Source organism: Exophiala viscosa (assembly GCF_022695815.1).
Source record: "Exophiala viscosa unplaced genomic scaffold EDD37scaffold_3, whole genome shotgun sequence".
In the NCBI taxonomy this organism is placed as follows: Eukaryota; Fungi; Ascomycota; class Eurotiomycetes; order Chaetothyriales; family Herpotrichiellaceae; genus Exophiala; species Exophiala viscosa.
This window is the reverse complement of record NW_026944355.1, coordinates 245480-266136: the sequence shown is the minus strand read 5'-3', so window position 1 is coordinate 266136 and position 20657 is coordinate 245480. Positions and strand designations below refer to the sequence as shown.

Genomic DNA, 20657 nt, shown 5'->3' with positions numbered 1-20657 from the left:
GGGTGAGACCTTGATGCCTCCTTATCGTTAAGCTATCTTAGCGTCTTGGGGAGTGGTCCTGAACCCTTCGTTCAACAACAATTCCGGACATCTGCTTTTCACAATGTTCCGGTAACCTTCCGCCTAAAGGAATTGTTTCTCTTGTACAGGCGACTAGTGTTTGCCACACAACTGTGTTGTCCTGAAATTTGAAAAATGCCTGATGGGTAACCTTTCATCAATAGCCATGTACCCATATGCCCTCAAGTCATGACAAATCTGCGGGGTGCTCGCGCTTCCTACCTTTCCTGCACACGTTTATGTCGGTTGTTCTTGACAAGAGTGAATAGCCGGCTTTGTTGTCCTAGTAGGTCGATTTCCGCAAGCTGTCGCAGACCGGGTGCAACATTCCAACCCACCATGGAAGCTGCCAGACTGCGAAGACATGAGCAGAGAGGAAAATACGACGTTGACTCCATCGAGGCAGTCTTCGCAGACATCTTCTTTTCCCACGTGTCATACGTCGACGATGGCCTGCCACAATGCTTGCCCATGATTGCCTTGTTTCGACGAGTAGGGAAGAACCAAGACCCGGTGATCTATCTCCACGGCCATCCAAGCGCGAGGTTAATGGAAATTGTGCGGGCTAACGAGTCCGAGCAAGCCAGCTCAGATGGTGAGGAAGCGAACGGAAAGCCGAATAGCAGGATACGAGTGTGTATTACGGCCACAAAAGGTCAACAAAGCTATCCAGTTCGTGTGTCGGAAGTTGTACCACTTCTGCACTGTTCGAGCACAATGGCTGACTCTCAAATTTACGCATAGTGGACGGCCTCGTTCTTTCGTCGGCTCCGAATGGACATACCTTCAATTATCGATCTGCGGTCATCCATGGTGCATGCTCCCTTGAGAAGGATCGCGATATCAAGCGGGATGTGATGAAGGGGGTGACCAACCACATCGTTGAGGGCAGGTGGGAGGATGTTAACCCTGTCGCATCATTCCAGGTTGCACTCGTATGTGTGATACGAGTCGACATTCTCAAGGGCGGTGTCAAGTTTCGAGCTGGTGTTCCTGGGATTCAGCCTAGGGATATAACGAAAGACGGTCCAGACAATGAAGTGCCACCATGAACAGGGGTGGTTCCTCTCCGCGAACAACTGGACGAGCCAGTCCCGAGTGGACTGACTGACAATGCAAAAGTACCAGAGGGACTGCTGAGGTTTATCGAGACCAGAAACAAGGCTCAGAGGCAACACGCCCATGCTGTCGCCAAGTGAGGGCGGGTTTGGGGCCTTTGGATGTAATCCTGTAAAACACCGCTTGGAAACGAGGCAAAATGGTGATGCAAATCTTATGCAAATGACTTTGGCCACTGGCGACCCAGAATGATGTTGTACATAGATATGTATTATGCAAGAGAAGCTCTGGCCCTTTGAGGTACCTGATCTTCGGGTACTGTACCTACTACAGTAGGCATCATCTCGTCTTAGCCTTATCTCATTCTTTGCCGGCAGGGCCGAAAACTGCGGGGTTCCCTAAAGCGTAGAGGCTAAGGGTGCCTCGTGCTCTGGGCCTTCCTTATCTTCCCCTCCCCAACGTCCTGCAACTCCTCTCTCGAACATGTCCAAATTCTCAGCGTTTTTGTCACCACTTGTCCACATGAAACGCATTTACTGAATGTCTTGGTACGAAAGCCACCTTTCCGGACGATACTGGGAACTTTGACACAGTAGCGCAGACTGTCATTATCTCAACGTATTTCTAGGAACAGCAGCAACACCAATCGAAGCGCACTGTTTCTGTGATCACTTTGATCGAGCACGGGCAAACGTCCCTGGACAGCGCATAGGAGTGTCTGTACCGCTTCTCTGTATATACTCAACTTCACTTTGATACGACTCATTGGCTTGCTGCGATGCCTTTCGAAACCCTAATGGCCGCTGGGATGGAGCACACCTTTTCTCTGAACCCAGGAGTGATCGATCTTCGACGGAGATCCAAACATGGCTGTGTCGACTGCAAAGCGGCCAAAGTTCGATGCGATGAAGTCCGCCCGTCCTGCGGTACATGTACTCGTCGAAAACGTGTTTGTCGAGGGTATGCCCATAACGCAAACGCAAAGGTCCTTCCAAGGCAAGATCAGCACAAATCTCCACCACGGTCCCCTAGGAACGTTACGATCAAGACAAGCTCTGACCCTCTGACACCAACATCACCAACAATGGACTCGATTACGGAGGAAGACGATACGCGGCAGTCCCCCTGCTCAAACATAATCGATGATACGACCACAAGTCTCGGTCACGTGCAAGAACAGCTATTTGATTCACCAATATCGACTGATCTTATGGTCCATTCATCCTCACGCGCCTTGGATGCGTCCCTACGTCGCATCCCCAAATCGCTCCCCTCGATCCCCGTGGGCACCATACCTGAAGCGGACTGTTCAACGATCAACGTGTACTTCAGGAGGCATCCTGTTGAGCTTGTGATAAGCTCAGAATTTGTCGACGAGATGAACGCTGTCGTTCTTATGGTACTTCAAGACAGCCCTTCGGCTATTGGCGACGCTCTCTATGGGATCGGGCGTGTCTACATGGACCAAGATAGCCAAAGCACCAAATTACCACTTGCTCTAAACAGGCGGGCGAGAACCCTGGCTCGGTTGAGAGTGAAGGACCCGAACCGTGAACTGGAGCAGATGCTCGTGATGATGTTAGCATTGAGTGGGATGGAGGTACTGGATTCCTGTCACCTACCTCAAGACGTTACCAGCTAACTGTGGACAGCTTATCGACACGAAATGCAGGCCTCACGAACGCACATTCCCAATTATCGTTGGCTACGCAGCATCAATAATCAACAAATACCTCGGGTCAGGTCTGGTTCTGAGCTCGCTCGCCAAGTACTTCATTCGTACCTTGGCGCGGCAAGACATGATGATATCGCTGAGTCAGTTGCGTCGCAATGCCATCAGAACGGACACCTGGCTCGACGACACTGCGAAGCATAACGCCGATCGATTCATGGGATATACAGCAACGCTGATGCCGCTTCTTGAGGAGTTATGTGCTCTAGCGGAAGACGTTCACCAGAGCTTAGGTATCACTCGTGGGAAAGGGTATGAGTTGGGGAACGCCACATCGATTCCTTTGTCCTTGACAACGATTTCAATGATTTCGCAAAGGGCAATGAACTTACAGTTTCGACTCCGATCTTGGCGTCCAATTTTCAGTCAGGAGATATCAGCAAGGACTTCAAGGCGGCTGTTAGCACAGGCCTATGCAACCCGCGCTGCTGCTTCACTTATGCTGCATCGACTAGTCAATCCTGCCGGAAGCTCGGAAGAGAGCGATAGAGAAGCTTTTGAGATGGCTTGTGAGATTATGGCCCATCTGAATGGACAACCTGAGGACTTGCGGTTGTCGACCTTCCCTGCGCTGATTGCGAGTTGCGAGTTGGAGAGTGAAGAAGACCGGGCTGTTGCAGTTGAGATCTTTGAGGGTATTTATAATGCTCGAAAGACTGGTACATCACTTCAGACGAAGGACTTCGTCGTCGACAGGGTATGGAAAGCAAGGGATGCAGGCGAGGACTGGGATTGGATGGTCCTGAGTCAAAAGTACCCTGGTGAATGTGTACCGATATAGCACGAAGTGTAGAGTACGGTAAAACTGTGAGCGCTGAGTACCGTGAGCACTGAGTTCCGTTGCATGATATGATATGTACTTTTAAAGCCTCAGAACGTGCTGCCGAGAAGCCTTCGAGGAGCACTCGTCACTGTCAATACACTTCCCAAGTGATCACACACATTGACCAGGACAGATTTTCCTTCTCTTTAAGTACAAAACAGGCCGCGATCGGCGAGTGGTCGCCCTCAAGTTTAGTCAGGGGTATCGCGGTTTACCTATTTCAGGTCTTTGCTAAAATCATGCCTTAGAATACCAAGACGACCTTTCTGGCTTGCTGCTTTTCAAAAATCTCGTACCCCTTTGCGGCCTCAGTAACGGGCAGTTTATGCGTGACAAACTCGCGCACTTTGTCAGAATTGGCAACCAAGACCTCCAGAGCATTGTTGAAGACTCGTCTTGCAGGCGCCCTGCCCATATTGATACTGCAAATGTTAGCTTAGACGAGATTCAATCTGCTTTGTCAGCGAAAGCAGCACTTACTTCAGATTTTTCGCGTACGCCTCGAAGGCTGTGAAGGGCACCTCGCCCTGGTGAAACCCGATGCTCGATATACACCCAGCCGGTCTTACCAGCTCAAACGCCGACTTCAAAGCTGCAGCATTGCCCACAAGTTCAATCACCGCATCTGCACCTCGGCCTTCAGTGGCTTCGAGGATTTTCGCCTTGATATCATCCCGACCCAGCTTCAGAGGTATGGCTCCCCATCTCTCTGCTTCAGCCAGTCTGTCATCCACGGCGTCCACGGCGAAAACCTTGCCCACTTTCTTCGTCAAACAAGTTAATATCGAGCATAGTCCGACCGGTCCACAACCTAGACATACGAACACGCAATCTTTGAGTTCCTGCACCTGAAACATTGGAGTATTTGCGTTGATAGACTCCAACTCGCGCGACTGTGACTCGAAGTACTGAATTGCCCTGTCGGCGCCGTAGTACCCTGTCGGGAAGATGTCGCACATCATTATGAGCAGCGAGTCGTCCACAGTCGTCGGTGCAGGCTGTAAGGTGCCGTCGGCAAAGGGAACGCGCACATATTCTGCTTGCCCTCCGTCAAAGCCCAGACTGCCAAAGGATTTGCCTCTGACGCACCGGTTCGTGTAGCCGTGGAGGCAGAACCAGCATTCCATGCTGATCGGACGTCAGCGACATAGCGGATAAGCATCTTGGAGGCGGGTAGTACCAAGTGATGGTGAACGTGCATACGATCTTCTGCCCGATCTTGAAGTTTTTGACCTCCGGGCCAAGTTCCTGGACATGGCCAACGAACTCGTGTCCCTATCATTGTACCCAGCACATTAGTATACGTGACAACATTCTGTAAATGCATCATATGCAACAACGGGCCCGCTGGCGGTCCTCCCACCATACTCTCTTGTGGATTTCCCATAGAAGTATGGGACTAAAGGACTAGGATTGAGCAGCACCACTTACACAGATGACGCCTGGCTCCATTTTCTGGTGTCCTCGGTAGAAATGCAAATCACTCCCACAGATACCGGCCACTGTGACCCTGATGATGGCGTCCTTCGGCTCGATTATCTTGGGTATAGGCCGTTTCTCCGTCGCCATCTGGAAGGGAGCTTTGAAGATGACGGCGTCCATCGTGTCTGCTGACCCCATGGTGTTGATGAGCTGGCTCTCGCGACAGACGGCCTCTATACCAGTCGAGAGCTGGCTCCCCAAAAAATGCTGCGAACTCCTTTGGTCGGCTCTTGGACCTGTTCAAACGACGCTGGCGCTGAAACGCCTTTCCTTGCTCGTTATGCTCGTCAATCAAGGCTAGACTCACCGCAAGAGGTGCTGACCAAACCCTCAACAATTCGGAACCTACTGAATGAAACGATTCTATCGATCAAAGGATGTCAAGAAACAGTGGCGTCGAACTCAGAGTGGAAGACGGCGGAGAAGTCCAACGGTATGACCTTTTGAGGTCTTGCACTCAAGGCTGGGCATGGCTTAAGAACTGCTGTCGGCCGCAGTGCCGATGGAAACTTCCATGACGGTCATCAACGGCATTTTGGCTTGCAGACGTACGGTAAGGAGAGCATCGGGGGTCACTTAGGGTGCATAAGGGCGTTCATGGGGGTTTGACTGGGTCAGCTGTCCATTCCGAATGCCGATGACCGAGACGAGCCCCTGATTTAGTGCTCGGTGACCATCAGCCGAGGCCTGGATGAAGGCACTCCCCGCACCACCACACCGCATGCACGAGGATTGGGGGAAGAGCCAGCCCATGGGGTCAGGGTTTCAGGCTGCTTGCAGACAGGGAACCTCGCTCATGAAGCATTCATGAAACGTTCATGCACTGTCACGAACTCCCGGTGGACGTCCGCAGCTGGGATTCGTGGGTTGTCGCCAGCCTTAAGGCCTCCAATATGAGATAGAGGAGGCTGTACCTCAGGCGTACCCCGCGCCTAACTTAGCCGCGGCACTGACCACCGATGTTTCTGGGTTTCGGGACATTTGCCGATGGCCGATGTGTACCTACGAGCTTTCTCGCTTCTCCAGTCTTGCACGGCGTGTCTCTAGCTTTCATGGCCCATCCGCTTAGTCGCCATTCTCCTCCTGTCGCACCTCCCTTGGCTTGGGCTTGCTGAAGTCAAATGAATGACCAGGACCGCGGGGCACTGTGCTGACCCAGATTACGTCGTGGGGGGAAGCTGTTTAGTAACCTAGGCTGTTGGCAAGACCTCAACATCGATCAGATCAGGTGTCAACCACCTTCGTACCGTCCAAGTACCGTCTCCCCAATTCACATGACAAACAGCTTCCTGATATCAAGCACGCGACAATTTCTTATTCCATCATGGCGTCTCTCAACCTGCCCAAGGGCTCATCAACATGTCGATTGTCCATCCTCAACACCACATGCGACTTCACAATTCCTCCCTCCCTGCTCGTGGAACCCCCAATCGAGGGATACGACTGGATCAATCTTCCCACCTACTCATTCCATTTGAAGCACGCGTCGTCTGGCGCCGAGATCCTCTTCGATCTCGGATGTCGCAAGGACTGGGAGAACTTTGTCCCTCATCTCTCGGACATCGTCAAAAACCATCTCACCGGCATTCGCATTAAGGAAGATGTCACGGACATTCTTACTGACGGTGGGATCGATCTCAACAACATCTCAGCAGCCGTCTTCAGTCACCACCATTTCGACCACGTCGGAAATCCGTCCAAGCTGCCCAAGAGCACCAAATTGGTGGTTGGGCCGGGATTCAAGGAGGCCTTTTTGCCAGGGTATCCGGCGAAGAAGGACTCGGAATTCCACGAAGCGGACTTCGCGGGACGTGAAGTTCAGGAGCTGGACTTCTCGGACGACTTCAAGATCGGGCAATTCCAAGCCCACGACTACTTCGGCGACGGCAGTTTTTACATCCTGAACGTGCCAGGACATGCCATCGGCCATATCTCAGGCTTGGTTCGAACGACTCCGGACACATTCGTCTTTTTGGGCGGCGATGTCTGCCACCATAGTGGAGTCATCCGGCCTACGAAATCGATACCTCTGCCTGACACGATACCTGAAGATGCTTTTCTCGACAAAGCAATACCTCGACCATGCCTATGCACGGCATTCCTGTCGAGTCATCCGGACGGAGAAAATGGCCGCACGGTAAGTCACAACGTTTGGTTGTCAAACTGCAGGGATCCTGGCTAAAAATTTCCTCGTTTAGACACCTTTCCTCAAACCCACAACAGACCCCAATGGATGGTATCGTGACCCGCCAACAGCAAAGAAGTCTACTCGAGCATTGGAAGAATTTGATGCGCAACCAAACGTTCTGGTTGTCATTGCGCATGACCCGACCTCTCTTGATGTTTTCGACTTTTTCCCAAAACATACTATGAACGACTGGCAGCAGAAGGGATGGAAGCAGGCCTCTCATTGGGGCTTCTTGAGCGAGTTGCCTTACAACGGAAAGACTGTCAGACCAGTACTTGTTGATGGTCTCTACAACTCGCAGGGTGAGAGACTACGGGATCTGAATCTGAAGTGAGAGCATGTAGATGCCCATAGGCCTTTTTCAGTCCAGGAAAAAAACTACTACGACCCCAGCACCAGCCAGAAAGAGAGAGTCGCCTAGTTCCAGTAAGTAGGCAGTGTACAGAGATGAACCGAACATGTACTTAAGAAATTGTTCCAACTGAATGAATGACATCTCAATCTGGGAGAAAATTACCAAGATATGAAGTAAAATCTAGAATTATGGTCAAGTCCCCGGGTTCACAATAAATGCTTTGATCCCTGCATTAAAAGCTTGGGGCGACCCCCTCCAAACGCCGCTCCCGAAAAGAAAAGAAGTTCCTCCTAAAAGAAGTTCCTCCAAAAGCCCTTATGCATCTGCCTTAGTATTAATATGCATAACGAGCCCGTGCATGTCTGAGAACAGAACGACGTCTCAACGCGGTGACGGGACATGCAGGGTCGGACAGAGTGACTGTGGTTGAGCTGGGCACGCAGTCGGCGGTGTCAACTTGTGCCTGGATGGATTGAATGTCCTCAGTACCGATGACAGGGTCAAGGTTGGCAGTAGTACCGTCGGCATTGGTGGTCAGCACTGATCCATAAGACTGGCAAGAGAGAACGCAGTCGTCAGCGGCAGCTTCCAATACTTCAGTGCTATCGCACAGGGTAGAGTTGAGGACGCCGGTGGTGCCGCAAGTGACTTGGTTCAATCCGAGGTCCGCAAGAGTCTGTCCAGCACAGAGGGTAAGCTCAACTCCGCAGAGAAGTGTGCTTGAAGCAGTGGCGGAGGACGTTGTGCTGGTCGTTGAGGTGGTTCCGTCATCGGTGGTCGTGGTCGCACTAGTTGTGCTGGTGACCATCGAGGAGCTGCTAGTAGAAGTGAAGTCGCCGGTTGTGGACGAAGTGCTGCTGGTGGAAGTGGTGCTTGAAGAAGATGAAGTGGTGGTTGTGGTGCCAGTGATGCAAGTTGGGTCATCGATCTGGACGGTGACTTCTTCAAGGGCTGAGCAAACGTCATCTCCGACCACCGTGCCGTTGGCAATGGCAGCTTCGACATCTTGAGGGGTAATGCTCAAGCCAATGACTTGGTTGTCTCCGAGGAGGACGGTGGCGATGCTTGGGTTCTGGGTCAGGAGGTCAGGGACCAGTTCCGCAAGCTCATCGACGGTGCAGGTGACACCGACTGCGCAGTCCGAGGTGGCGACGGTGTTCGCAGTGATCAACTCTGAGTCAGGGCAGATGTTTGCGTTGATGTTGCAAATCGCGGCAGCCGAGGTCGAAGAGGTGGATGTGGTCGCCGTGGCGGTGCCCGATGACGAGGAGCTTGACGAAGATGTAGTAATGCTGATAGGTCCAACCGATACGGAGATGGTAAGTCCCGAGGAGGTGCTCGACGTTGATGACAAGGTCGAAGAGCTAGAAACCGACGTCGAAGTAGAAGTGACCGAGGACGAACCAGATCCAGTGGCTGAGGTCGAGGAGTTTCCAGTGGCCGATGAGGTGAGGGATGCAGTGGTCGATGACGAAGAAGAGCTGGTGGCAGATCCAGCACCGGTGGACGAAGCTGTAGAGGATGCATTCGACGCCGTTGTTGAAGCACTAATGGGTCCGACTGACGCTGAGCTTGTCGAGGTAGCAGTGCCGTTTGAGGCACCAGATGTAGTCGTGGTCGCATTGGAGGTGGCAGTTGACGAGGTGGCCGAAGTGGATGACGAAGAGTTCGTCGAGCTCGTAGTAACTAGAATCACGGTTAGAAAAAGCCCGGCTGCAGAGAATGCTTTGACTCACTTTGCTTGACTAGATAGATTGGGTTGGAGCAACCGTCCGAGGCAACATATGCAGTGACTGAACCATTTGCACCGAGGCAGAAACCTGCGGTGCCTTGCAATTGAGCAGTTTGACCGACAAAGTACCATTCGGTGAAGCCCTCTGGAAGATCTGATGTGCGCTCGACCAAGGAGGTGTCATCGGCTGGAGTACCAAGATACATGCCGTCAGAAACAAGTGCATTGCCTTCACCGTTGAAGACTAGAGCTGCTGAATCAGTGCTGCTGACTGCAATACCGTTGTTGTTGGCGTCGAATGCCAGATATTCTACGGCGACATCCTGTCTCTTGGCTTTAGCGACAGGGGTTGCGACGATCTCCAGATAGAATCCAACCCCGATGGTGACGGCGGTTCCACCAGTAGTCGTTGTGGTCGTGGTCGTGGTCGTGCTGGTGGTGGAGCTGGTGGAAGTGCTGGAAGTGCTGGTGGTTGTGGTCGTGCTGCTCGTGGAGCTGCTGGACGAGGATGATGACGAGCTGGTGGTGCTGCTAGCCGAAGAACTGGTGCTTGTCGAGGATGACGAAGTCGATGTAGACGCGCTGATGGGTCCGATGTTGTTGGACGAGGATGCTGACGAGGTCGAGCTTGAGCTCGAGCTAGAGGTGCTAGCACCGATAGGGCCGACGAGTCCAGTGCCAGAGGTGCTTGCACCGACAGGACCGACGAGTCCAGTACCAGAAGCTGCCGCTCCAGTCCAGTCGGCCCACACTGAGCTAGCAGCATAGTTGGCATTTCCACCTTCATCTGACTCGGGCAGTGGCCACGACCCCTTGCTTGCTGCGGATCCTGTTGGAACTGTGACAGCGGCGGTGCTAGTGGCAGCCAGAGTGGCTGGGAATGGAGCATAAACGATTGGCTGGGTGATGTAGATTTCGAAGTCGAAGATGGTAGCAGCACCGAAGGTTTTGGTCACATAGGCATTCCAGGATTCACCCTCGATGATTTGGATCTCTTCCGGAATCACAGTCACAGATGGCTGCTCTTCGATGTAGACAGTGACGGTAGTGGGAGGCGCGGTGACGGTGACTGGAGCGGCAGCCTGAGGGAATGTCCAAGTGTAAACACCGGCACTTGGAATGCTGCCAGTGCTGGAGCAGAGTGCTTCAACGGTAGTGGTAGGTGCAACCCTCTCGTACAAAGTCTCGTACCATTCGGAACAGCTTTGGTATTCGTCGCCGTAAGCGTCTGTGCCAAATCGACATTCAACGACGTCCAGGAGTTGAGATCCACTGCTCTCGCATGACTCGCACAGTCCACTGCCCTCCCAGCCGGGGATTGGGAGGGGACCACACTCCATGAAGGGCGCCATTGCTCGCCTGGTGACTGTCTCGTAGACTGTGACGTACTCGACGACTTCTTTCTCGCCCCAGCCGAACCCCCAACGCTTGTCGAGGGTTGGGGCAGCAGTGACTTGTGTGAGTGTCGAGAGATGCTCAGAGACTCTGACTGGTTGGGAGACATCGGTGACTGTAGTGCTTTGGGTTGTGGTTCCGTTCCAGGCGTATGGGACGACAGTAGACACGTAGGGGTAAGTGGTGAAGTCGTAGGCTGTTGAACACTTGCCCTTGACACAAGCACTTGTGGGTTGACATGTCGAGACTGCTTGATATTGAGAGGTAACCGTGATTGGCGCAATGGAAAGGCCGGTGGCGCTGGGGCAAGGTTCGATTGTGGTCAAGACATCCGCGAAGACTGCATCAGCAGCAAGCAGGGCCAGGGCGGCCTTGCTTGCTACCATGCTTGATCCCTTCATGGTGGTTGGGAGGAGTTACCTTGGGTCGGAACTGGAACGAAGGACAAGAACGAATGACTGAGGGGAAGAAAAGAAGCTGTGAACTCGCGATGAAGATTCAATTAGTCTCGAGCGTTCAGCGTCGCTTTATACATTGAAGGGCTCTCTGCAGCATCGCACAGTCCAAGCACATCCCAGAGGCATCTATTCTGAGAGATTGTATGTTTTGATTGTATTCAGTCGACAGTTTCCTCTTCCGACAGACCTGACAGGGTTCGATAGTGGTGGACTGGGTGGAAACAGGCAATGAAAGAGCCAGTGCACGCACCTGTTACTAACCCTCACCCACCCATATGTAGCTGACAATGCCATCTTCGGTGTCGTTGATGTAGATACCAGAAGTTTGATGTCAACAAATACAAGCCAACAGTGGAACAAGTTCTCAATAAATGATCTCAGCTCCCTGGGCAAAGCGCTTTGATCGCTCTTGTGCCCGGCGATGCTAACCCCAGGTTGACTAAATTTTAAGTCTCTTGTGGTCATTGCTTCGAGGTCCAAGCGGTGTCAACGGTTTTGTGATGTTGTTTGAGCGAGCAATAGCCGGTCGGAGATTCCACAACACCGGGGTCTTGATGCCTTCGCAAGCAAGCAAGCAAACAGACGAAGAAGGCACAAAGATGGGAGAGACATGGTGAGTTGGTGGTCCGTAAGACGGAGATCCAACAGCGTAAGGCTGAGGTCTCTTCAAGAGTATCAGGCAAATTCAGGGCAGATGTTTCTTCTCCGTGTCGGCTTTTCTGTCGGCAAGCATGTCTCGTCCTCGCGCTGGAGGCGAAGGTTGTGACCTTGTGACTGACTGCCGAGATTATTGGCTTTCTGACGGACTGCAACGGCCGTGCATCACGAGCGAAGGGCGAAGGGCGAATAGTGTTTCTGCACCACCCGTTCTATCCGAAGCATGTGGGTGGTGCAGGTCGACAAATGAGGTTGTCTTGGTGGTGGTGCTGAAGGTGTCAAGGCTGCCAAAACCAACGTCGAAGATCAGTAGTGTCAACATTGAAAGGTAAAAAGCAAGGAAAACCGTTGGATGGAGCCAGAAAATAACCCGGCGCACTAAAACGCAGTTTTCAGCGTCATTTTACGATGGGCCGACGGGGCGACGTCAAAGCGTCACAACTTTCGCATCTTCGGATGTATGCCATTGACGGGAATTGACTATCTCCCCCTCCTCCTTGTATCGTTGTACGGCCTCGTTCTCTATCTAACGCCACACAACATGCTCCATATTTACACTTGTCACACCATGCAGAGCCGCACTTCTAAGACATTGGCAATATTCAGATGATCACCCCAGACTGCCAATGCCTCTTTGAGCACAGCTCTCATGACATCCGACGACATTCAGACGTCCTTTTGTTCCCAAACCGAGTCAGGATCTGCCACAGTTCGCCAATAGACTTAGAGATCAGGACCCATGTTATAGCTGTGGAATCGGCTTCCCAGAAAGTAGCGCTGGACTTGATGAGAACTATCGAAAGGATATCTTAGCCTGCCTAACTGTACATAGTCCGGCGGCTTCGACTCCGCGATATACGCATCCACCCCAATTAGTATTGGAAAGATCTTGGGGGACGTCAAATGCCATTCTACGTCAAGGTCTGTCAGGTCGTTGCCCGTGGCTACTCGAGCTGCCTCTACATGATCGACGATGGTTTTCATAACATGGGAGATTGTTCGACAAGGTTTGTTGACGGGAGATCCTTGATTGAGCTACTTGATCATGGCGTACGAGCTCGTATCGCCCCCGTGCAAGCGATGTGTTTATAGTGCCGGAAACCACTGACCCACGGGCTCACCCGACGAGCACGGCCATGTCAATGCGGCTCCGGGCAGGGCAGGTGTTTGTTGCCGATCTCATGAAGTCAACAAGAGAGGGCATGCGACCCTGAACGTTGACGTAAAGGGAGGAAAAGAGGCAACATGTTTCAGCAATCTCGTCCAACTTGCGAAGCAATCTGTCTCGGAGGCAATGAAGGGGTTTTCAGGCTGGTCAGATCTATCATCACGAGGTTGACATGATGTCAAGATCTCATGAGCCAAGCAATTTGAGTCTGCCTAGAGATGCCTAGCCCATGTAGACAAGATCTCATGAGCCAAGCACTTGAGTCTGCCGACGGATGCCTCGGCCATGTAGACAAGGACTGCACGATGCTCATCCCGGCTCTTAAGGGCTTTGGTTGCTGATCGTCAGTAGTATGTGTTTTCCGAGGAGAGGCTGACGTTCCTTGATTGTGGTCGTGAATGAGATTGCTTGGCCCGAACAGAATAATTGATGCCCATTGAGGCCGACAAGGCCAGGGTACTTCTGACAGTGTTTGTTTATCTCGGGCTGTGTCCTCATCAGCTTGGAAGTAGCTGGTCCCACTGTATCGTGTATGAGAAACGGCAGCATACCCAGTTCTAGAGATCAAATCATTGCTGCGGAAGCGCTGATCATGATGCCAGGCATCTCAAGAGAGAACTCTGCAAATAAAACAACGAGATAATAAAATAAAATATATCTTGGGGATGTCGGACTAGGGTTTCATATACACTGCCCAACTGCCTGCAGTCTGGACGAAGACAAGAACAGTAGCACCACAAACGTCCCTATGAAGCTCCATGTGGCCTCTTACATCGCTTAGCACCACTGAGCCCGCACGGAACACTGTATCACTTCGCAGTTCCCTGGGTGTAAATGGCTGTACTTCATTATCATCGGCATCCATGGAATGCGGGGTTGAACCTGGGGCAGAATCTGCGCCGGGTCAGGGAGCTTTGCGTCTAAGTCAGACCCTGTACTGCAGCCTACAGGTACTTACCTTCGACCAGGTAACTTTACACCTCGCGAGCCCCAGCCCCATTCCCAAGGCCGCAAACTCACGCTTTGCCTGCCATTTGTTCCCCCTCATTCATGCCGTCTGTAAGTCAAAAAGGCTCTGGCCAGCCTTGAGTCCAGACTAGTTGGGGAAATGCAACACTACCCCAATATCTCCTTGCGGCCTCACGGAAACGGCCCCACGTCACGACCTCACCCAATGTAGTGGTGCGTATTGCAACCCAAGATAGGACGTGCTCAGGAGAAGGTTTTGGGTATTCTGATATGAAACGTCGAGCAAGCCCTACGCTTGAATTCCCATCTTTGTGATATCGTCTTTCAAATCTGCAGCACATCAACAATCATGAAGTTGCCACAGATCTCAGGACCAGCTCAGCTGAGTCCTGTCCTCGGCCTTTTCGTTCTCTCATTGACTCTTCTCATCGCGGTATGGAAATGGAGGGCGAACGCACACGCCAGAAAGTACAAGCTACCACCACGAGTGCCAGGCATTCCAATCTTTGGCAACACGTTCCAACTCCCACCATTGAAGCAAGGTGTATGGGGTATGGAAACCGCAAAGCAATATGGCGAAATGTGAGTATCTTGACCTTCTCATAGACGACAGCGTCTGACCATCTCGTCAGGTTTACCTGCAGCATCGGAGGCAAGACATGGGTCTTCTTAAACTCATCGCGAGTCGTGAATGATCTGATGGAGAAGAGGTCTCAAATCTACTCATCACGCCAGCATATGCCCATGGCACAGGGCATAATCTCTGGAGGCAATCGAGTCTTGCTTATGGGCTACAACCAGCGATGGCGCACTCTCCGAAAAGTCATGCATGCTATTTTGAACAAAACGAACGCTCCCATCTTCGCGCCTTTCCAGGACGTTGAATCCAAACATCTTCTCTACGACTTCCTTCATCACCCGGAACTGTGGTACTCGGCGACACAGAGATTCGCAAATTCAGTGATCATGAGCGTCGTCTTTGGTAAACGCATGCAATTGGAAGACCCTCAGATCAAAGAATTGTTCGACACATCCAATGCAATCATCGAAGCAATCCAGCCATCGGCAAATCTGGTCGACTCACTCACGTTTCTGGAGAAACTTCCAAAGCCGCTCCAATGGTGGAGGCCGCGTGGAGAGGCAATGTTTCAAAAGACCATCAACATCTACAGACGCGAGGTCGAGGACGTTGAGCGCAAGATGAAGAACGGAACAGCTATTGATTGTTTCGCAACGAGATTCCTGAGGGAACCAGAGACCAAAGCCTATGGACAGACCCAAACGTACTTTGCATTGGGATCCTTGATGGAAGCTGGAAGTGACACGTCTCGAATGACTATCAGTCAAGTCATAGCTGCTGCTGCCTTGGACAACCGATGGGTCATCACGGCGAGAGAGCACCTGGACAAAGTCTGCGGGAAGAATGCTGAACGCCTGCCAACCTTCGACGACCGAATCGACCTTCCCTACATTACAGCTGCTGTCAAGGAAGGATTCCGATGGCGACCATTCGCAGAGATCGGAGTTCCTCACATGCTGACCCAAGACGATGAATATGAAGGCTACAATTTCCCCGCCGGAACCCTGTTCACTTGGAATGCCACCGCCATAGCAATGGATCCACGAGAGTACGAGGACCCCGAACGATTCTGGCCCGAACGCTTCCTGAATGATGATCTCAATCACCCACTCAAAGGACACTGGAGTTTTGGCCCAGGAAGACGAGTCTGCTCCGGGTACAATGTGGGAGAGTCGAACGTGTGGATCATGGTCGCTCGGCTACTATACTGCTTTGACTTTGAGCCAGTTCCTGTAAGTCCTACTACCATGACACATGTTTCATTTAATTCAATGCTGACTCCTTTAGGGCAAACCAATCGATTCGTTCAACGTCAATTGGGGCGAGTACAGATATGCACCATTCGATGTTACCATCAAAGTGCGGAGTCCACAGCATGCGGCTTTGGTCGAGAGGGAAGGCAGAATAGCGGTGGACACGCAGTATTGAGAGATGTGTGTTGCTATCAGGTGACTGCAATCTTGGATTTCCATACCACATTGACTGCTGGATTGGAGGTTGTTGCATGATGCGGAGGGTCTCTTCACCCCACATTTCCTTCTTCCAGGCATGCCCATGTCGCTGCGGAGAGGTTGTAACCCCACCAATCTCGAGATTCGAGTTCGATAATGCAAGCAATCTGGGGCTCCAGGATGCTTTTTCCATGTCCGATTGGCGCTTTAGAATAATGCACACACTTATCCTTGTGCGTGTCATAGATTTGTCGGATAGTATTATTCCGTTTTCCGCATTCCCAGCAGCACTGGTGAAGCATTGCCAAAATCACACGTGTCGAAGGATTGTGGGAGGCGTTGGAGAAGCAAAGGCCTGGAGTCTCCGTAGAGTCTCGGCGCCATTCCATACCACAACCGATGGCACAAGGTCAACTTTGTGGGGCTGCAACCACACTTCGATCACGGGTCGTACACAGGAGAACATCGTGCCATTAAAAGGCAAAGGGAGCAGCCTGCTTGATCACCGTCCATATAGTTCTTGCCCCTTTCAATAGAACACCTCCTTCTCTTCGATAACCTAAGTTTGAGTCAAAATGGGAAAGCACTTGTCAGTCAACAAGGTAGGTACCGTGGCAAACCAGACCTCTTTCTTCATGGCTGATAAACTGCTCAGGTCATCATCGTTGGCGCCGGGCCATCGGGATTACTGCTCGGCATCCTGTTGGCAAAGGAAGGAGTCAAGGTCCAAATCCTAGAGGCGTCGGACGACCTCGACAAGAACCCACGTGCCGCTCATTATGCTCCTTCGGCTGTCTATGAGCTGGAACGGGCTGGTGTTCTGGACGAAGTCAAGGCCAAAGGAATCCATCCAGATGCCGTGTGCTGGAGACATCCAGACGGTTCGTTCATTGCAGGTATCAAAAGTCGATTCGACATCCCACATCCCATGGTCTGTTTGCCTTTGGATCAACTGGATGTCATCCTGCTGCAGCATTTCGAGGCCCAGCCTACTGCCGAGGTCTTGTGGAAACACAAAGTCGAGTCGATTGACCAGAACGACAACGAGGCAAGAGTTCATGTCGACTCCCCCAATGGGAAACAGACCTTCACTGCGGATTTCATTGTCGGATGTGATGGCGCCAACAGCCAGATCAGAAGATCGCTTTTCGGCGACCTGAACTATCCTGGAGAGACGTTGCAATCGCAGATCATTGCGACTAACGTATATTATGACTTTACCAAGTTCGGATATTGGGACTCGAATTTCATCATTGACGAGAACGACTGGTATATGGCGGCCAGAATCACAAACGATGGGTTGTGGAGAGTCACGTACGGCGATGTCTGGGGGCTGTCGACCGAGGAGTATCTCAAGCGACAACCGGAACGCTTCGAGAAGATTTTGCCCGGCCATCCCAAGCCGGAAGACTATAAGCTCGTCAGCGCCAGTCCCTACAAATTGCATCAGAGATGCGCCGAGTCTTTCCGAGTGGGACGGTTTTTGCTCGCTGCTGATGCGGCCCATTTGTGCAACCCCTTGTAAGTACCACCATCCGATTGACCTGTGTTCTCTACTGATGCGAGGATGATGCAGTGGCGGTCTAGGTTTGACTGGAGGCATTGCCGACGTTGGAAGTTTATTCGATGCACTCGTTGCCATGAAGAGTGGAAAGGCCGACAACAGCATTCTGGACAAGTACAGTGAAGTGCGGATAGAGAAGTGGCAGAAGATCATTGATCCCATGTCCCGAGCCAACTTCAAACGTGTGTGCCTTGATGAGTCAGAAGAATCGAGGAAGGAGTTTTGGGCACTTTGCAAGAAGATGGAAGAGGACGATGAACTTGCTAGACAGATGTCTCAGGGTACGAATGTCCTACGCGAGAACTTCAGCGAGTATATAACGGCATGAGTGGCATGAAGGAGTCCAATAACATCTTCCAACCTGCACTTTGCTTCAAGGTCGGCGATAGCATCTTGGAGTCTTCGGGCTGAAGGTGCTTGGGATGCCAGCTCAAAATGTTGCTAAATGGTTGGCCAGACTTGATTGTATTGTTCTTGTATTGATAAATGGAGTCTCAATTTGTTTGATAGTTAATGACAAAGTCAGGCTGAATGAAGTCTGAACGATTTTCATGATCATGATGGCCGGAAGTCCTTGCCGTTGAACAAATACTAGTCGAGCGTGTTTCCAGAAAAACTGGCACCGTCTGACAGGGCGCACGCCGAAGACACAAGTTCGAAGTCAAGCTGGTTCACAACAGCGGATGCCTCGACAGCAAGATAGATGCGCTGTACGGTAGAGCTGATGGCCTCCTCTCTGCCAAAGGCTAAAACTATATCGTTGTGTGTGAAGGACTCCGGGATGACAATAAGGATGGTATCTATTTGAACCTGCCCAGCTACAGCGGTCAGACTGTGCCACTTTTTCTGGAAACAGGCTCGTAGTATATCTGCTCATGTCGGCCTCGCACTGCGTTCAAGAAGAGTTCTCTCCACGATAGTGCAGCAATGAGGCTATGTTCAAGTCATTCAGGAACCATGACAGGCCTCTCTTCGACCCTTAGGAGCAAGATTGGTTGCCCTTTTGGTGGTATGATAGGTTGATGGTTGTTCCGAGCATTGGGAAACACGACGGCGGGAATCATCTTCGTCATGGCTTGGCAGAGGCTAGAATCAGATGTCCCCCTCAAGCTGCAGCACTAGCAGGAGTGGGAGGAGTATCTTAATCCACGGCGGTGTCCGCAAAAGCAAAGACTGCCTCACGACATCTTTTGTCTACACCTGAATAGGAGGTCAAGGCACTCACGAATCGTGTCTGATCTATATCGCTGATCTGCAGGAGCAGCCTCTCGGTCCAGGTCCCAGGGGGAAACTCAGCACTCGAGTGCCGATTGACACCTGCTGCCTCGTAGCAATCTACCCGACTTCCCACGCGCGTTCTCGAACTCGATTCCTGTCACAACGCCTTCCGCTCGCAGCTCGACTTCAATCATCTCCAGCTTGTGATTCTGAAGTCACCAGATCAAGATCTACGGTTATAAGAGCTACGGTCACAAGGGTCGATACAACGGCAGCAGTCAAGTCCGCAAGGGAAGATGGTGGAAATCTCACTTGTGCCCGGCGGCACTGGCACCAATTACACTGGCATGCTGACTAGAAGCATTGTCTTCTCCGCTGCGCTTTTCGTGTTTCTTGCTGGTAAGGCAACCTCTATAGCAGTGGGGAGCGCGACTGACACTTTTCCGGCAGCCTCTGGGATGACAGTAGCTTCCATAATAGTTCCGAACTGGATAGCATATGACGAGACGACGGTATGGGAGCTCCTTTCATTGAAGCAACTTGCGCTGACACCAGGTAGAACGATCAGTCGATACATTATACCTATGGGCTGCATCAAAGATGTTCCAACACAAATATCCCTCCTCCTTCAATCAACTCCGACTTTACTTCAGCTGCTATGCATTGCATACAATTCCCTCGTTACAACGACTGTCGTGGGGATGACAGGTATTTCTGCAGCATGTGGAGGTCGGTTGGGTTTCTTATGTCCTTCGCAGTGGTCTTGGAAGGCATGACACTTGCAGCCTTCACGATCCTGCTGGTTGGAGGCAAACAGAAAAGGGAACAAGGCTGGGGAGTGCTCACGATTCTCGTCGTACTCGCCGCGTTCGCCCAGGCTATTGGAATGGCCCTGATGGTAAGAGGAACGATTGGCGTTAGTGGGACAAGTGCTGACCGTGTCCACAGGCATATTTGTACGAAAATGACGAAAGATTCTTCTCAGGATGGTTTTTGGACAAGAGCTGGACCATGTGCACCGTCTCCTGGAGCTTCCAGGTCTTATGCGCGATCGCGATCACACTAGCCGCCCTTGTCCTCCCGAGCGAAGGTGGCTACGAATTGATACCTGACCATGCTTGAGATGTGAAGACGTAAGAGACCAAATGAGTGACGCAGAGGGTTGACTTTTCAACCTGCATTGATTCGGCGTTTGGGCAAAATGATCTCTTGTTGTTACAGTATCGGCCAATGGAGGCAGGCGGCTGTTTTCTGGGATCACGAATATAGTTTGCGCAATTCTACCGAGTCGTCACCCATGGCGCTATACACGGGTAGAGGCTGCGAGCATAGATGATGAATAAAATCGAACAAGCAAGAGACTCCAGTAGTTTCGGAAGCATATGATATCTTTTTGTTGGTGCCTTCGGGCAACAGTGATCTCAAAGTGTCCGTGTCCCGATCGTATTTCGTATTGAAGCCCTTCACAGCCACCACATGCGAGCCATATATTTGACAAACCGAGGAAGTCGGAAAGTCACACCTTGGCAGTAGGACAAGTTCATCCGCTTTTTTGTCACTGTTTCACGACTTTCCATACCTATTTCCCAATGTGATGGCGATATACTTCAAAACTGGTCGTGTTACCAATGCGAGTATTATGCAATCTAGCTGCCGGTGGCATGCCGTGGGAAAAAACGTCGCCATTGGAGAGAACGCACTTTCGAACGGCGAACGCTCAGGATTGCGCATACGTATATTGGGTCGCAACAGCTGCTTATTCTGGT

General features: G+C 51.6%; 8 protein-coding genes across 8 annotated transcripts; 6 read left to right on the top strand and 2 right to left on the bottom strand.

Annotated features, from left to right (window-relative positions):
• Positions 1-113: 113 nt before the first annotated feature.
• EDD37DRAFT_625173 (uncharacterized protein) lies at positions 114-1422 on the top strand. Its single transcript, XM_062816216.1, has 2 exons — positions 114-715; positions 805-1422. The coding sequence occupies exons 1-2, from the start codon at positions 250-252 to the stop codon at positions 1110-1112; spliced, it is 774 nt and encodes a 257-aa protein (XP_062671506.1). The 5' UTR covers positions 114-249; the 3' UTR covers positions 1113-1422.
• Positions 1423-1713: 291 nt separating this feature from the next.
• Positions 1714-3772, top strand: EDD37DRAFT_311382 (fungal-specific transcription factor domain-containing protein). Its single transcript, XM_062811328.1, has 2 exons — positions 1714-2719; positions 2772-3772. Exons 1-2 carry the CDS (start codon positions 1898-1900, stop codon positions 3630-3632), a joined length of 1683 nt encoding a protein of 560 aa, XP_062671505.1. The 5' UTR covers positions 1714-1897; the 3' UTR covers positions 3633-3772.
• A 146-nt stretch (positions 3773-3918) lies between these two features.
• On the bottom strand, positions 3919-5582 carry EDD37DRAFT_685863 (chaperonin 10-like protein; the record flags this gene model as incomplete). Its single annotated transcript, XM_062819902.1, has 4 exons — positions 5106-5582; positions 4855-4949; positions 4155-4802; positions 3919-4096 (listed from the first exon to the last, which is right to left on the bottom strand). Exons 1-4 carry the CDS (start codon positions 5292-5294, stop codon positions 3919-3921), a joined length of 1110 nt encoding a protein of 369 aa, XP_062671504.1. The 5' UTR covers positions 5295-5582.
• Positions 5583-6186: 604 nt separating this feature from the next.
• Positions 6187-7802, top strand: EDD37DRAFT_663994 (beta-lactamase-like protein). The gene is made up of 2 exons (XM_062819204.1): positions 6187-7293; positions 7355-7802. The coding sequence occupies exons 1-2, from the start codon at positions 6481-6483 to the stop codon at positions 7676-7678; spliced, it is 1137 nt and encodes a 378-aa protein (XP_062671503.1). The 5' UTR covers positions 6187-6480; the 3' UTR covers positions 7679-7802.
• On the bottom strand, positions 7803-11312 carry EDD37DRAFT_663993 (uncharacterized protein). The gene is made up of 2 exons (XM_062819203.1): positions 9436-11312; positions 7803-9385 (listed from the first exon to the last, which is right to left on the bottom strand). Exons 1-2 carry the CDS (start codon positions 11225-11227, stop codon positions 8034-8036), a joined length of 3144 nt encoding a protein of 1047 aa, XP_062671502.1. The 5' UTR covers positions 11228-11312; the 3' UTR covers positions 7803-8033.
• Positions 11313-14201: 2889 nt separating this feature from the next.
• On the top strand, positions 14202-16133 carry EDD37DRAFT_310893 (cytochrome P450). The gene is made up of 3 exons (XM_062811327.1): positions 14202-14660; positions 14711-15890; positions 15946-16133. Exons 1-3 carry the CDS (start codon positions 14428-14430, stop codon positions 16084-16086), a joined length of 1554 nt encoding a protein of 517 aa, XP_062671501.1. The 5' UTR covers positions 14202-14427; the 3' UTR covers positions 16087-16133.
• Positions 16134-16684: 551 nt separating this feature from the next.
• On the top strand, positions 16685-18001 carry EDD37DRAFT_607207 (uncharacterized protein; the record flags this gene model as incomplete). The annotated part of the gene is made up of 3 exons (XM_062814959.1): positions 16685-16711; positions 16765-17630; positions 17686-18001. 3 exons carry the CDS (start codon positions 16685-16687, stop codon positions 17999-18001), a joined length of 1209 nt encoding a protein of 402 aa, XP_062671500.1.
• An 804-nt stretch (positions 18002-18805) lies between these two features.
• On the top strand, positions 18806-20272 carry EDD37DRAFT_625156 (uncharacterized protein). The gene is made up of 5 exons (XM_062816215.1): positions 18806-18884; positions 18938-19290; positions 19342-19403; positions 19451-19789; positions 19840-20272. The coding sequence occupies exons 2-5, from the start codon at positions 19188-19190 to the stop codon at positions 20011-20013; spliced, it is 678 nt and encodes a 225-aa protein (XP_062671499.1). The 5' UTR covers positions 18806-18884; positions 18938-19187; the 3' UTR covers positions 20014-20272.
• The last annotated feature ends 385 nt before the right edge of the window (positions 20273-20657 follow it).